The sequence below is a fragment of the Asterias amurensis genome, chromosome 7, assembly GCF_032118995.1.
Source record: "Asterias amurensis chromosome 7, ASM3211899v1".
Lineage (NCBI taxonomy): Eukaryota > Metazoa > Echinodermata > Asteroidea > Forcipulatida > Asteriidae > Asterias > Asterias amurensis.
The window spans coordinates 23,830,133-23,846,626 of record NC_092654.1 but is presented as its reverse complement, the minus strand read 5'-3'; the positions used below and the strand labels follow the sequence as shown (position 1 = coordinate 23,846,626).

The 16,494-nt window shown below is 38.0% G+C and overlaps 2 protein-coding genes across 3 annotated transcripts in view; one reads left to right on the top strand and one right to left on the bottom strand.

Annotated features, from left to right (window-relative positions):
• LOC139939294 (alpha-1A adrenergic receptor-like) overlaps positions 1-16,494 on the bottom strand; it is a 221,726-nt gene that overhangs the window by 13,101 nt on the left and 192,131 nt on the right. The window lies entirely within an intron of this gene.
• The window catches only part of LOC139939290 (epidermal growth factor receptor-like), a 125,022-nt gene that overhangs the window by 1,091 nt on the left and 107,437 nt on the right, over positions 1-16,494 (top strand). The window contains exon 1 of one of the 2 annotated variants that reach the window (XM_071935047.1): positions 11,770-11,930. The exons of the other annotated variant lie outside the window; for it this stretch is intronic. Coding sequence (XP_071791148.1) covers positions 11,867-11,930 — 64 coding nt within the window. The 5' untranslated portion in view covers positions 11,770-11,866. Of the gene's footprint in view, positions 1-11,769; positions 11,931-16,494 lie in introns of those variants that run through there. 2 annotated transcript variants of the gene reach the window in all.

The following is a 16,494-nucleotide window of genomic DNA, read 5'->3' as shown; positions in this document are numbered from 1 at the left end:
ATAATATTGACTGTCTTTACTACAGAAGATTGAGATAAAAAGCAAAACAATTTTTTTTACAGTGAATTTGGTTACCCTGTATTTAAAATAAGTAACTAATAAATTAATGACTGAAAGTATTTTAATTGTAAATCATAAATGGTGAATTGTGTAAAACTAGCAGGCCACAACATACCAAATTAGGATAAGATATTTGCAGGCTAACAGAAACGACAAAAACAAAATGTGGTTTTCAGTAACCTGAGTTGTGGTTGGATATTACAAACAAACTTTATTGACCGTTTGAGAGGGTTTACGGACGGCACTGAAATTAAATATGCCATGACTGTACAGGAGAATAGCGTTGAAAATAACAATCTCAGTGCCTGGTGAACTAGCAGATTATAGGGTCCGTACTATTGTGTGCCCCCGAAAAAAAACCTGCACATATTTGGTGAATAGGTAATGAAAAGAACCAGTAGAAAGGTTTTGTAATCCCTCTTGATTCAGTGTCAACAAGTTTATATTGGCAGGGAGTTTTAGTTGAGTTTCTGACTGAACACCAATGGTTGTGGCTACAGTACAATTGATAGCAACAAGAGAGTTGTAGCCTGAAATTTGTATGTTGTGTATTGTTGGCGAAATGAATCGTCCTCGTAGAACCGCAGAACATTCTTTGTACCAGTTTCATTCATCCCGTCGTCCATTCATTTCAGTTGAGTTAACACTCCTCTAATAAATAAAATTAACTGTCTGACACATAAGTTTCACAAGAAACCAGTCAATAAACTTGTTTTTGTTCTTTTCTGTTTAGACCACAATTTGAATTCATAAATCAAAATTTCTGTAAATCACGCATGAGTCTGTATCATTTGTGCTTTTTAAAAAACTCAGACCTGACTTAGAGCAGAAATATTTTAAATTCAGACCTGACCTAGAGCAGAAATATTTTAAATTCAGACCTGACCTAGAGCAGAAATATTTTAAATGAAAGGGGTTTGCACAACACACTTAACCACTTACTGTAAAACATTATTTATAATTGATAAGTAGAGCCTCTGTTTGTACCTTTATGAATTGAACTTCTTACCAACCAATTTTACCTTTGGTAAAAACGCAAAATATAGTAAATGACCTTAAGTTTTGACCCTAGCAGAGTCTTTCTCAAAGGCAAAAAGAATTGCATTGGTGTGAATTGATGTGGAAATACAAAGATTGATTGATTCTTCAAACTTTTCTAAGCTGCATTACACATAAAGATTAGCTTCCTGATTGAAAATAACCTTGTCAAATGTCTAATTTGCAGTCCTTGTGGTTCTCCCTGGTTTTTTAAATCATGATTTGGTCAAAGGAGAGAAGTTTGTTAAAGTTAGGTAAATTGAATGTTTTTTTTTGCCTGTGTAAAACTGCTCTGCTTTGGAATCTTGAGCAACTGCTGAAAAGTTTGTAAATGATTGAGGTTAATAAGTTCTAAAAACAATTTTTTAAGTGAAAAATATTTCCATTTGGGCTATTTTGTATAATTTGCACATCAGCCTGAATTTTTTTGCATCAGGCTGATGATAGCTAGCTTATTGCATTGGTCAATTCTGCTTATATTTGTTAAATGTAACTACATGTCGCTAGTGTTACTTGTAAAGTATTTTATTCATTGTTGTATCTAAAGCACCACAATTGGCAAAGCACAAGAAGAAATAAACTACCTCTAGTGCCAATTGACAGTTTATAAATAATATAATATTGTGTGTATGATGTATGACGAGGAAACATGGATGATGTTCAGTTTTAACCTCTGCAGTTTTAGTTTAACGTCACTTCCAGAATGTCTAGACTTTCAAAATAGATTTTCTTTTGCGGAGACAATGTTGGCCTAAGAGAAGGATCCCAACCAAACCACCGTTGTCTCTTTCTGTGTTGTCAGTTGACCAGTGTATTGCATATTATGTTACCACAGTGATAACCATATTAGTTAAAGGAAGTGTTTGATAGCTGGAATATAAGACCATTTTAAAATAATCAAGAAATCTCCCGAGTGGGTGGTATCAAAGTTCATTGATCCCTTGGAGCTATGCTTACTGAATACCAGCGCTGAGCTGACCACAAATCTCAACTGTTGCCAGATGTAATTCCATGATGGGAGGTTCATGCACTAAGAGTCTAAGACAGCGAGTGACTTTACATTAATAAGATTGTCCGCTAGTAATCTGGGCATCTGACTTCTGAAAGACTATCCTTTACCAATTTACTTTTCATTTGTAACACTCTCGTTTTTGAGTAAAATGGGGGAGATTTGTGTTACTTTTAGCACATACATGTTCCTGTTCAAGACTATAGGGAAAACCAAAAGCTTTTATTTGTTGTTTTTCTTCCAGAAAAACCTGTTTTAAGTTTCACTTGATAAGTTTCATGATGTGTATTTTGGATTAGTTTGGATAAAACAAAACCCAAATAAAAATAAACGTCTAGCCTTTTGAAAAACAAGTAATAAACCAACAAGGAAAACTGACTGGATAAATTTTAAATAGTTTGGGGTTGAACAAAGTCTAAGAAACATTCAACCGGAGGTCAGTGGTTCAATTCAAATCCTGCTCAAGTAAATGTGTGTTTGTTTAACCCCAGGTTTTTCGAAATAAACACTCTTCACTTTAAGTCGATCCGCAATCCACATCCCTAGCTACATACGTACGTTGTACGCCACAAGTTTGTAGTTTGTTATATTTGGTGAGTTTCCTGAGGTGTCATAAAACTTAGCATCGGAAACATTTGAAATCACCAAAGCCCTGGTTTTGTGGAGTTTCCTTCCTTTCATAGGAAACGTAGTGGTTTCATATCCACGTGTCAAGATGTTATGATAACTCAGTATATCTGATGAGAATGTCCAAACATAAGTAGAATCTATAAAAACCACTTACCTTGAGAAGGGGATGTTTATCCTACATACAGACTTCATACAGCGATCGTAACGAGGGACCGCTGCGTTGACACGTGAAAAACTATGGAGGAAGAAATGGGCGAACTATAGCATGCATATACATGTACATGTACATACATGTACATGTATATCTGCTCAACGCTGGACTACGATCCGTTTGGCTGGTGGGTTTTGTGGCCGGATGCTAGACCAGCCCAAACCTTGAAGCAAAAACATTGTTCAATCGGAAACAGAATACGTCATTTGGCAAAGCTTTTCGATGTTTTAGTTCACCATTTGTTATGTCTCATCAATAATTTCATATCTAAAAAAACATTTTCATTCAACAATGTAGCGTTTTTAACGTCCAATAATCTATTTGAATCGTTGAATTTTGTGTTTTTCTTCGACTCAAACATGGACTCGACGTTGCTGGATCGCTGCATTTCAAGACAAGCTCAAACCTTGAAGCAAAAACATTGTTCAATCGCAAGCAGAATGCGTCATTTGGCTAAGCTTTTCCATGTTTTTATTAATTATTTGGTATGTCTCATCAATAATTTCATATCTAATAAGCATTTCCATTCAACAATGTAGCATTTTTAATGTTCAATAAGCTATTTGAATTGTGGAATTTTGTGCTTTTCCTTTTTATTAGCTTCGAAAACGTAACCCCCTTCCAGCCGGCCGCCGGGATGAGAGTTACATTATCGCAAATGTTTTTAAAATATTCTACATTTTATCTGAATTAATTGATTTCAATGAAATTGATTATTTTATTCCTTTTAACTGTAAGGTTTTTGTTTTAACTCAAGCCTCTTGCTTGTAGACTTTTGTCCATGCAGTAGGCCTACCCAAACGAGGGACGTATGTTTACATGTGTGTGTGCGTGGTGTGTGAATGCTCGCTAAATAATCGCACGCGGTAAAGGTGACAGACAGCTGGCGCCCTTAACCAGGGACCCGCGTTTGCAGCGCTCGTGTGAAAGGGGCTTAAGCGAAGAATCAACGCTTATGGAAGCAAGCAGGGAATTCCATGCATACATAATGTACATTATGCGTAAAGCCTATTTCATGGGCGGCAATATTTGCCTTTGCGCTTGCGTACACGATGTAACCTAGGCACTCTTCACTTTATAAGGGCTACCTTCGTACATGTAGCGCAGAATTTCAGCACTTGCACAGTAAGCGAAGAAAGTTGATTGAAGCGCAGAATTTGGCAGAAAGCAGCCATGGGCTCAGGTTAAACTGCTCCACAGAGGCCATGTTGCCTGGGTGGTGGCACAGGTGCCCTTTTAAACAGTTTCCTTAGAATTTTAGAGTTTTATAATTGAATGATTTCTCTTGTCTCTTTATCCATTCAATTCACAAAATTTATTTGTTCTGTTATTATCTTTTGTAAAAAAAAACCAACCAATAGGCCTATGTTGGAAGACGTGTGTAACAGAATTAAGCAACTTAGAAATAACAAGGAAATTAAAACTATTGATTTTTCAATTATCATTAAGAATTAGTCTTAAGATGCCTGTCTAGTAATTTAATATAGCTTGAAGGCTTTCTTTAGAATTTCTTACATGTAACAATGCATGACAGATATTTTGTTTCTTTTCTGCGTTGTTTATCTGAGACATTTTTTAATTTGAAAAGCTAATGAATGGAGACGCTGGTAAGGAGTTTACTCTGGACACAGACGATGGATTTTAAAGTCATTAACTCGGAGCCTGTCATACTTGTCTACTGACTGGACACACTAATTTGATTGGTTCTTGCAGAAGACTGGAGTGATTTAGCTGGAAAGACTTTAAGCGCTGTACTGGTGGTAGCTCTCACTGATCCTGCAGGAAGTTCCACTAAAGTAAACCATTCTTTCCATGTTTTAATTAATTATTTGTTTTTGAAAATCTCCCTGATTACAGAAACCTAATCCATATAATGTTGACTATAAATTGTAATTCTAAGTATCTCCCTGAATGTTGTACAAAATATGTAGTAACAAGTAAACTACTGTCAAAGTCAAGAAATAACATTTCAAGAATGTAATCAGGGACAGGTATTTTGATTACTGTACTTGAAATCATCTGGTATTCCGGATACGAACCAACGCTAAGTTCCTGTCTAAACCACAAACTGTTGGTTCCAGTAGCACAGCTCTGAATCTGATGAAATACAGTGTACTGGTGTGCACAATATGAAATTGTTTTTATTCATCCTGGTTAGAGTGCATTTTACAATTATTCTATCAAAGTGTACGCCTTACAGCTTCTTAGACGGAATATTTCCTTTAAGACCTTCTGAAGTGTGACTCGAAGTCTGCCGTGGTAGACAACTTAATTACGTGATTATATACCCTTAATTATAGAATGGCAATGGGAGATTGAGATGTACATGTAGTAGTGTAATTTAACATGCATATTTTATGTTGCGCACTGTCACTTCAACTCCATGCCTGGATTTCGTTGGACTGTAAAAATATTAACACTAATTATAAAATGTGTCGCAGTTAAGTCCGTTTCAGATTGCAGAGCTAATTCCCAAGATTCCCATGGGATTTGCCTCCTTTACTTAGCCTTGGTTCTTTGGTTCATTTTCATTTTTTCCTGATCTTATTTCCCGTGTAACAAGTTATTAAAAAGGAACATTTGCAAAATTCAATTTGGTCGAAAGGTTTGTAGACTCATTTTGCTAAAAAATAAAATATTTAGGGCCTATTTAAAAAACAAACAAATTTTCTTTGTAAGAGTAATGACCCATTCAACCAAAAGGTTGTTTTTCATGGGTCGTGAGAACACATAAAACAATAAAAAATAGAATAAATTAGAAGAAAACAAAAAAAATTACCATCCAACCAGAAAGGCCATCAGTAGGTCTACATGACAAAGTTACATGTAGTTCTAAGAAATTGATGTTTTTAAAACAACATCAGCAACAGTAACAACAATAAACAACAATTTATAAAAAAGGACAAAATGCAAGAAAAACTATTGAATCTTTCCCTACTCTCGGCACTTTGGATATTTAAATTTAACATCAATTCTCAACCCCCCTCCCCCCATGGGTGCCTATAATAAACTGAAAGAAGAAAAATCCCTGCTCGCTCAAATGCTTCTATGCATCGACAATCCGACAATCCTCTGAATCCATAACTCATTTACAACTTGATGTGTGACAGTTCAAAGTTTAAGAGTCACTTTTTGTAATTCTAAAATATAGCTGACATTGTAGTCAGATAAACATAACTGAACTTTGTACTTGTCTGTTTACTATTAATTTTAATGCCTACAAATAGTAGTACATTACATTGTTAGTATCAGTGATCAATCATACACATGTTCAGTAACTATAAATTCCCTAACCAGTTTGCTAGGGTCCTCTGATAACCAAATCCCAATATCCAAACTATTGGGCCTGCAGGACTCTGATTATGTTGGTATTGTCTGATCCCATGTATAATCAGTTTACTGGTGTAGTCCTCAGTCCAACACCATACAGCAACTCAACACCCAAACTGTTGGACTCTGATTATATTGGTATTGTCCGATCCCATGTATAATCAGTTTACTGGTGTAGTCCTCAGCTGATACCATACAGCAATTCAACACCCAAACTGTTGGACTCTGATTATATTGGTATTGCCTGATCCCATGTATAATCAGTTTACTGTTGTAGTCCTCAGTCCAACACCATACAGCAACTCAACACCCAAACTGTTGGACTCAGATTATATTGGTATTGCCTGATCCCATGTATAATCAGTTTACTGTTGTAGTCCTCAGTTGACACCATACAGCAACTCAACACCCAAACTGTTGGACTCAGATTATATTGGTATTGCCCGATCCCATATATAATCAGTTTACTGTTGTAGTCCTCAGTCCAACACCATACAGCAACTCAACACCCGAACTGTTGGACTCTGATTATATTGGTATTGCCTGATCCCATGTATAATCAGTTTACTGTTGTAGTCCTCAGTCCAACACCATACAGCAACTCAACACCCAAACTGTTGGACTCTGATTATATTGGTATTGCCTGATCCCATGTATAATCAGTTTACTGTTGTAGTCCTCAGTTGACACCATACAGCAACTCAACACCCAAACTGTTGGACTCAGATTATGGTGGTATTGCCCGATCCCATATATAATCAGTTTACTGTTGTAGTCCTCAGTCCAACACCATACAGCAACTCAACACCCAAACTGTTGGACTCTGATTATATTGGTATTGCCTGATCCCATGTATAATCAGTTTACTGTTGTAGTCCTCAGTTGACACCATACAGCAACTCAACACCCAAACTGTTGGACTCAGATTATGGTGGTATTGCCCGATCCCATATATAATCAGTTTACTGTTGTAGTCCTCAGTCCAACACCATACAGCAACTCAACACCCAAACTGTTGGACTCAGATTATGGTGGTATTGCCCGATCCCATATATAATCAGTTTACTGTTGTAGTCCTCAGTCCAACACCATACAGCAACTCAACACCCAAACTGTTGGACTCAGATTATGGTGGTATTGCCCGATCCCATATATAATCAGTTTACTGTTGTAGTCCTCAGTCCAACACCATACAGCAACTCAACACCCAAACTGTTGGACTCTGATTATGTTGGTATTGCCTGATCCCATTCAAAACATATTAAGTTTGTTGGTGCAGTCCTCAGTGCTACATCAAACACAACATGAAGTTGGATTGTGAAGGCTTGGGGTAGTCGGGGCATATTGTTACCATGTATAGTGTATACTGTATAGTACTCTGCCATAGAATAAACTGTGAATTGGGAACCAGTTTCTTTCTATGCACTTAAAGCACTATACGTAGTCCTTCAAACATTGCAACACAAAATGTTTGTAAAAATACAGTGTAAAACATTCAGTTCTTGAGTTGTTGCGGCTTCAAGTTTTGTTTTTCAAATTGAGTGCATGCGTAACCCATCAGAAAGAACTTTGCTAGGAATAAATGTTTGTGTCTGTAAACTTGGACTGTCGAAGAATGCAAAACATGTAGGCGTCTATCTGATGGTGCTTTTGTATGGTTTTGGCAACATTTCATAGCGTTATGTTCCAAGCCATGTGATATTTGGTCACCCTGTACCCATAGTGGATTCGCCTGCTTGTTTTTCCCCAGTGAGACCAATGAACTACTATTCTTGTTATCAATTTTAGAAAATGTTGTCATCTCTGATATTGTGGTTTTAAACCTTGTATTGTGATCACAGGACACGCACAACATACATTGTAGTCACATTTCGCATGAGTCACATGACAAGCTCCAAATTTAGACCATGGTTTACTCAAGTAAACAACAATATTTCTCGTAAAAACCCTGGTTTTATTTTTGTCACACTGCTTAGGTTTTTATGACCCTTCCATGCTTTAAGTGTCTTTTTGACCTGATGAAAGGTCCGGTTCATGTGTAATAAACAGATTTGTTTTCAAAGTCACAGCATTTTTCAAGGGTTTTTTGAAAAACCCTTTTATGCCTGCTGGCAGGAGCAGATGCTGGGGTCCCTTTTTATGACACCTTCCGCTCAGGTAGCAGTTAATAAGTAGTATAGGTCTTTTCAGAATTTAGTTGTATTCCAAGTTCTAAAACCTACTCTGCAGCAGTAGAGTAAAAACCAATCCCAAAAAACAAAATCTACACAGGAAAATGTTGATATGGTGTTATCGCAAACCAAATACACATTGATACATGTACCTATAATGCCTAAAAAAACTATAGACCTTTACCTTACATGAGGGTCAGTGTTACAGCTTATGCTGACGGTAAGTCATTATGCACATCTGCTTCACGTCAAGATTTGTCTGTACTTCTGGCTTCAAAGCTGAAAATTTACCCCCAAATCATCCATTTCATCGTTCAATGGCATTTGTTATGACAGAAAATTTTTAATTCTTAGAAGACCTAGAGTCTTGGAAGAACAGACCTAAAAGCAAAAAATAAACTTAAGTCCTGATACAAAAACAAGCTCAATGCAATTCCTAAGGACTTCTGGTTATTGAGGAGTCAGTTTGTATGAAGTGGTGTGGCTTACAGTGGAATTACGTCAACACTTACAAACAAAATATTGGACAGCAATTAGAGGCCCACTGTCTGGACAAGTCCATCGTTTATTTACTTTCATATCACCACCAATAGATACAAATGGGTTCAAACTTATTAAACAAATTTTGTGAAAGGTATTGCACTGTGAGGTATTCTTTCTAATATTCAGTTTAGAAACACAAGATTGCCAGACTTGTCTGGTGTAAGCTTACTGGCTCAATGTTTAAATCACTGGCCTGGGGCCTAGGTTGGGCCTGATTTCTACCTCCATGTTTCCAGTGTAACCTGCAAGCCCTGCACCAACAATCTGATAAGGATTTAGAATTGTCTCAAATTGCAGGTGCCGGAAACCGAAAAGTTATCAACTTTATTTTATTCAATGAGTCACAAATTTGTTGTACCTTATTGCTGTACTCAGGGAACATGGGAAAACCCTGTCACTTCCTTGCTTTGTTTGTTGTTCATCTGATCTGATTCTGTGTAACCATGGAGCAATTGCTCCATGGGGGAACCAGGAGCCTTTAGTCAAGGCGCACGCGGCACCCCCAGATTTCAAGCATGACCTCAGATATCACGCACAAAAAAACCCAGTGCGAGTGGCGGAGCCGCAAAGTGCCTTTAGCGTCCTGGTAAAAAAAAAGCCACGCACTGGGGTCGACCAAGGGGAGCTAAACGAACGCACCCATAATGGTGCACTAAAAAGTCACGTGCTGAGGGCAACACACAGAAGGTGCATATAATATAAATAACTGATTAGATAAATGAGTAGCTAAAGGCGCTTTGTGGCTTTGCCGCTCGCGCTGGTATGCTTTTGTGCGTGATATTCGGGGTGCCGCATGCGCCTTGATTAAAGGCTATGTAACCAGGTGATAAAGGTTCCCTCCAAACCCCATTTCCACTTCAAATTCAAATGCACCGTGTACAAAAGTACACTGTATTGACTTTTCTCCCAACAATTGTATTTACACCAGTAATAACTCAATAATACTTATTGAAGTTGTATTCTTTGAAGTATTGCAAGCTTCTCTTTGTAAACCTGTCTTTGCCTTTCGCTTTGTCTGTGATTAGTCAGCAGGGTAGGCCTTCATAAGAGTTAAAACATTGTGTGAAAATCCATCATAATTGCTAAGGACAGTGTTATGTCAAAATATAAATCACTATGGTGATACTGACGACTCATCTTAAGATGAATATTAGAAATCGACCCTGGGTAGCTTGTTTTAATATTTCTCGTCTGCCAGCTTTTTTACTAGATCAAATTTCATATTAAATAGGATGCTTTTCAAACACTGAACTAGCCAGCCGAACCACTTAGAAAGAATTTTGACATGTTTCTCAGGAAATTAAAATAGCACCGTTCAAGGGAGAACTTCAGGCCTAAAATTACCTGGAGGCAATCAGGACATGGCCTTGGTGCCCTTTCAAAAGTCTCATAGACTTTAAGATTTACCAATGGAAGTGCCCTTTGCAAAACGAAAGTGGCCTTGCCCTCTCTCAAAGATGAAATTCCAGACCTGGAATGCTGTTGCTTTCAACATCCTACTTGTCCATATTTTCTCTGGACAACATTATCATCTGCTCAGGACACAAGTGAGGTTGAAGACTTCTGACTGAAAAACAACTCTCCGAACTACTAGTCTTTAAACTGCGCAGTTCGCTGAACCATTTGGGTTTTTAAAAGACAGCTGTGGCATCTTCATCATCCTTATCCTCATCTGTATTAAACATCTCAGGGATGCCAAGATGATTCATGAGGGCCCATGGGTTGTCAGCGCACTTGATTGCTCTCCTCATTCCCATCACTAAGCACACACTACTGGATACCAACAGCTTCTTCCTCAAGAAGTCATCAGGGATGATAGTTTTTGATGAGGGGAATAAGATCCACAGACGTTGGATCGGCTGGTGGAACTTTCTGCTCTTTTGAGCACTTTAATTTCTTACATCTGGTCGCGGTAGCAAAGACATGACCTCCGCCTGACTCATAACTTTGAAACTTTCATCATCGTTTTCTAAGTAAACATATTGTGGGTCAGCGTGGTGTCGCTATCAAAAGTGCCGTAACCAAAGCCTCCTTGAGAAGGAAGCTTCAGGGTTTGGGATCATTGAATTCCCTTCCCTGACTGTCCAGTGTGAAGAGTTCAAGAACTCCAAGAAACACTTAGTTTCGACTTGATCGATACTTAGTCACAGACTGCTCTGAGCAAAATACAATTACAGGAAACTTTAGGGCTGATAATATTAAACAAGTATGTTTTCATTAAACCCCCCATTTCCCGTACCCCACCATTTCCCGTACCCCACCATTTCCCGTACCCCACCATTTCCCCTACCCCACCACTTCCCCTACCCCACCACTTCCCCTACCCCACCACTTCCCCTACCCCACCACTTCCCCTACCCCACCACTTCCCCTACCCCACCACTTCCCCTACCCCACCACTTCCCCTACCCCACCACTTCTCCTACCCCACCACTTCCCCTACCAAACTATTTCCCCTCCCTCTCTTTTCCCACCCTCCTTCTTCACCAGACCCATTATATACACTGCAGAGGTAGTCCATTCGGTGTTACTAACATGAAGAATTAGCATGCATCTGTTCAACACCTTTCACAGCGAGCTGTTCAATACGGAAAATTTCCTTTAACTTCATGCACCTGTGAGACTGAATAAAGTGTAACATGTTTTTGGATTGGTGAACTGGAATGAAAAAGGATTACAGTTCCAATTCTGGCTGTGCACTCGGCCTTATCACGTCAACACACCAACCTTGTGTCAGGGATTTCTGCACGAAAAACGAATAAAGTTCCTCATAATGGTACATTTTGCTACTTTCCAGTCTCCATTAGCACACTTTATTTTTCTCTGTGGTGTTTTACATGTATTCAAGTCTGGTGAACGCAACCTAAAGACAACATGGAGGCGTTTATGTTTGCTGTCTTTGTTGAGTTGATGCTCATTTTGACTGCGTTTGACTGTGGTAAGCAAAGTTACATTGGGCCCGATTAAATGGAGTTGCTCAAGCAGAAATGACTGCTTAATTTTGTTTCTGTGAGTTTTGTGTGTGAAGCAAAAACAGTCACGGGGACCAGTCACAGATTAGATGTCACATGTAATGGTCTTTTGGCTGGTAACCTTGTTATGGTTAGCATAACTTATATTGTTCTTAGCTACTTGTTGTGCTTAAGCAGCTCTATGAAATTGGGTCATGTTTGGAGGGGTCTGAGGTTGGATTAAATACATGACACTTGTTAACATAGTTCACTCTATGTGGCATTTTAGTTTGTTCACTCTAATGAGGCTTGTAGCCCTGAAATGGGACTGATCCACAATAAGTCATTAGTGACTCATGTCTTAAAAGATTTATGTTTTAAAAAAGGATTCTGAAGTTTTGCACCTTACATTCTGCACTGTTATTTGGATATTGGGCCTTGGTTTTTGTATCTTATTGTCATGTTAAAAGCAGGTTGGCATTGTGGTGTTATATTATGTGTACCTTTTTTATATTTTTTATTTAAGACTGTGAAGGACACAGTCTGACTGTTGTGCACAGTATCGTGCCAAGATGCAATAAGACTGGTTACCACACGCTGTCATGCTTTTACAATTCACACCAGCGTTAAAGAAGACGAAGAGATATTAAAAAAAGGAGAGCAAAACAAAACTCATAGTAAGAGTTTAATCTTGGAGATATTAAATGTATGTGCTGAACTGTTGATCGTAGTCCTATAGGTCCAAGAAGGGTTGACATGTGAATTGGGTTTACTGTCAAGGGCTTGGGTGATGTTTTCATGTCCCGGTGAGATGTGAATTGTTGTTAAATAAAACCAGACATTCTGCTCCAATACTCGCACTTGTTCAGCTGAGTGGAAATAATTTGTAGACTTTATGAAGATTAGATTTTATGAAAAGGGGACATGGAATGGGATGTGTTCGCTCCTTGGGAGGTGATGTTTTTAATCCAGTCATCTAGTTTTAAAATTTATTAATAAAAAGATGTTTTCAATTTCCACTATCTGCTGAAATGGTGTACACTGTTTTATGCACATCAGTGATTTCTACATGCACATCAGTGGTATGCAGAAAGTTTGTTTTGGTTTTCTTTGTTGGGTGGGGAGGGGGGGGGGGGGTTGTCAATTAACCAGTGTGCCATATAATGTTTTTTTTTACATATTTATTCATTTAATTCATTTTTTGGGGGGAGGGGGGGGGGGGGCGCCTGACTCCCCAGCAGTTACCCCTCAGAACAGTCACGGTACATTGATTTAATACTTAATAGGCCCTTAGAACTTTTAATTCCATAAATCTTGTGGATATCTGGGTTGGAAACAATGGCAATTTAGCATTCTGCCTCTATTCCTCTGGCCAGATGCCAGGCAATACACCAGAGGACCAGTGACAATTCTCTCCAAGTGGTCCGGCGGGCTAGTTCAGTGTTGACAAGTATCACTATTTAATAATTAACATGAAATATTAAGCCACATTAAAATACTTGAGCGGACTATTGTAAAGACAACCTGGGGATTTTCATCTGCTACTCACTAAAAAGGGTTAAGGGTAAACCCAGCAATCCATGTCTCTCAGTGGCCCCTTAGAAAGACGAGACGTACCAAAACACCTTTTCAATTATGTTGAACATCTAATGTGTCAACACCTGGCACCAATGCAACTAAATTTGATTTGTGAAAACCGCTGAACAACAAGTATTTTATCTCAGCATGGCAACAACTCTCGTAATAATAGCTCGCTGCTGGCGTACAGGTACACGTAGGTCGGTAAATTCAAATCTACCCAAGTCTTTTGACAAAAAGCAGTTGGTTTGACACTCACCCAATTATCCGGAACTTTCATAAAAGCAGGGTGCTGGACCCTGTCAAAGCTGGGTCATATGTTGTTAACAATGATAAACCATTGAATGACTGATAAATCACTATGACAGACGCGAAGTTGAACTATTGTTGCACCTTGGGTTTGAACATGTATTTATTTTCACACTTTTTGTAAAGAAGGAGCGGGAGGGAGGGGGTCCTCATATTACTTTTTATGTTTGACTGGTTATAGAAAAACATTGGTTTGTGATATTTCAAGTGAAAAGTGTTTTTATGATGCTTAAAAATAGAACAGTGTCTGTTTGCGTATTTATGACTTTTTGATGGTGTTTTACAATGTATTTGATGTAAGGTTTGGTGTTGCGGTGCTGTATGCAAACTTGTCTACATGTGTTTATCATTGAACTTTTTTACCAGAACGGATTTTATTTTCCTTGAAGAATTCAATGTCAAGAGGGTGTTTTTTTTTTGCTCTCCAAACTTTGCCCTAAACCTCCATGAATGTTATGTCAAGACCATCTGTTTCACCCTCAGCAATATTAGATTCCAATAAAATGCAAGGTCTGTTGACTTAAGTTCATAGGCTGTGAACCCTGTTTCTGAGCCCTGTTTATTTGGAATGATGTTCGCCTGTATCCAGAGGGTCCTTGGGCTCTATTCTATTCCTCCGCTGAAGTAAAAGCAACCTACAAAACTAGGTCTCATTCACAACCGGGTTCCTTTGAATCCAGTCAAAAGATCAAAACAATCGGCATTGTTGGATGTGTACACATGCAAATCAAGGTCTGCTTAATGTTTGTTTGGGTAGCTAAACTGGTGTAGTCATTATAAAATGCTTTCAATGTTGATTTTTCCCTCTGTCCTTCCTGCTTTGTGAGAAAGAAAAAAAATCCCAAGGAAAAATGTTCTTTAAAAACTACAGCAGAAACCATTTAACAGCCGGGTGCGAAAAGGATTATCGTTAAAATACAAATTGCAGTTTGTCACTTTTTCGTTTGCCACAAAATCTTTTAGAATAACAGCGCTTAACAAAAGTAAGACTTGTGTAAAAGTTCACGACTTTGTTCCTCAACACAACCTTCTTGTCCTTGAATATGTGAATTGTACAATAGTGAAAAGTAGCTTAGTAAATTTGTTAGGGGGGAATTGTCACAGTGTGTTTTTCTGTAAGTTACAATGTGCAAACACCTTTATTTGCAATGCAATTTGTCAAGCTTACTTATTGGAAATCCCCTAACCTTGATTGACACCTTTTCTTTTAGAAATTAATTGCCATTTATGTTTGTGTGTTATTGACTGATTGAGCGGAAACAGATTGATTGATTGATTATTTGTTGAGGTGTCTCAAAAAGGAAGAACACATACTTTTTGGTGGGGGGGGGGGGGGTTGTAGTTTATACAAATAAAAAAAAATTGAGTTCAAGTGAGGCTGAGTAAAACAAATCACCAGTTGATTGCTCCTACCCGTATCCTTGTTTAAAACCCCTTTTTTATTTTTTTATTTTTTTATTTCACTAAAAAGACTAAATTTTTCATGGATTTTCACATCTTGGCATCATTCTTTCAGTGATGGTTGATTGAATTTTCCCATATTCTATACTTTACTTCTACAAAGCTAGTAAATGTTTTACTTAAGTTCTACAAAGCCAGTAATTTATTTGTCTGGCTCTTTCCTCCTTGACAAAATTTAACCATAAAAAGGCCCTGTTCTCTTCTTTCTGCCCCCCCCCCCAGCTGATCAACTTGGGTAGTTTTCAGACTACACCTAAGTTGCTTGTGTTTGCTGTTTCCTGTCAAGACAAAATTAGTTTTACAAAACAAATCAATACTTTGTTACTACTGTGGACCTCCTTACCATTCCTTCAGAAAGTTTGGATAAGCCACCTGAAGGGTTCTCCTGATGTAAAACTTTGTTGTGATGAAGATGCAAGTCTCCTTCCTCAAAACCAGTGCCATTGGGGTTTCCTTGGGTTGTCCTTGAATGTTTCATGAATAGATGAGGCAAAGGGTGTTATCTCCTCTAAAATGAACAATGTAACAGGAACAACAGTTGTTGTGGTTTGCCCACAATCAATAGAAGGCTGTGGTTGGATCATCCCTGATACCCTCCCTCCCCTACCTGATCAATGATGGCTCTCATTGCATGGTCTGCCCTCACTTCATGAACAACTTTGAAGGAATGGGTGGGGGCACTGGGAATGTATTTGTTTATTAAGTGTCACAACTATTTTGGGCTGTGATTGCATTATTAATCTGTGGAGTACATGATATTTCCAGTAGGGATTTTTGAAATAATTTTATACACTGCATAATAAAGAGGATTGAGAGGTAAACAAACGAAACAAATTTTTGTAACCTATATTTTTTTCCTGGATCTTCAAGACGTTCTGATCCAATTATTCATTATTTTGGATTGATCCACCTTTGATCCACCTGTAGGACTGTGTTATATAAGACTTTGTTATTATTATTATGTGTTTGCAAAGAATAATTAAAAACGGAAACAGATTCCACCCAAACAAGGCTTAAAGCTTCACTTGGTACAAGTAGAACAATTATTTAAAGTGGAAAGAACTCAGGGGAGCTGAAGGTATGAGTTTATATTCCTCTTAAAACAGTATGTATCCAAAACGCTTGCACTACCTGTGCATTTTACAATCTTGAATTGATAGTGCACGCAATGAAGCACAAATACAAGAAAGAACAACATCCTTA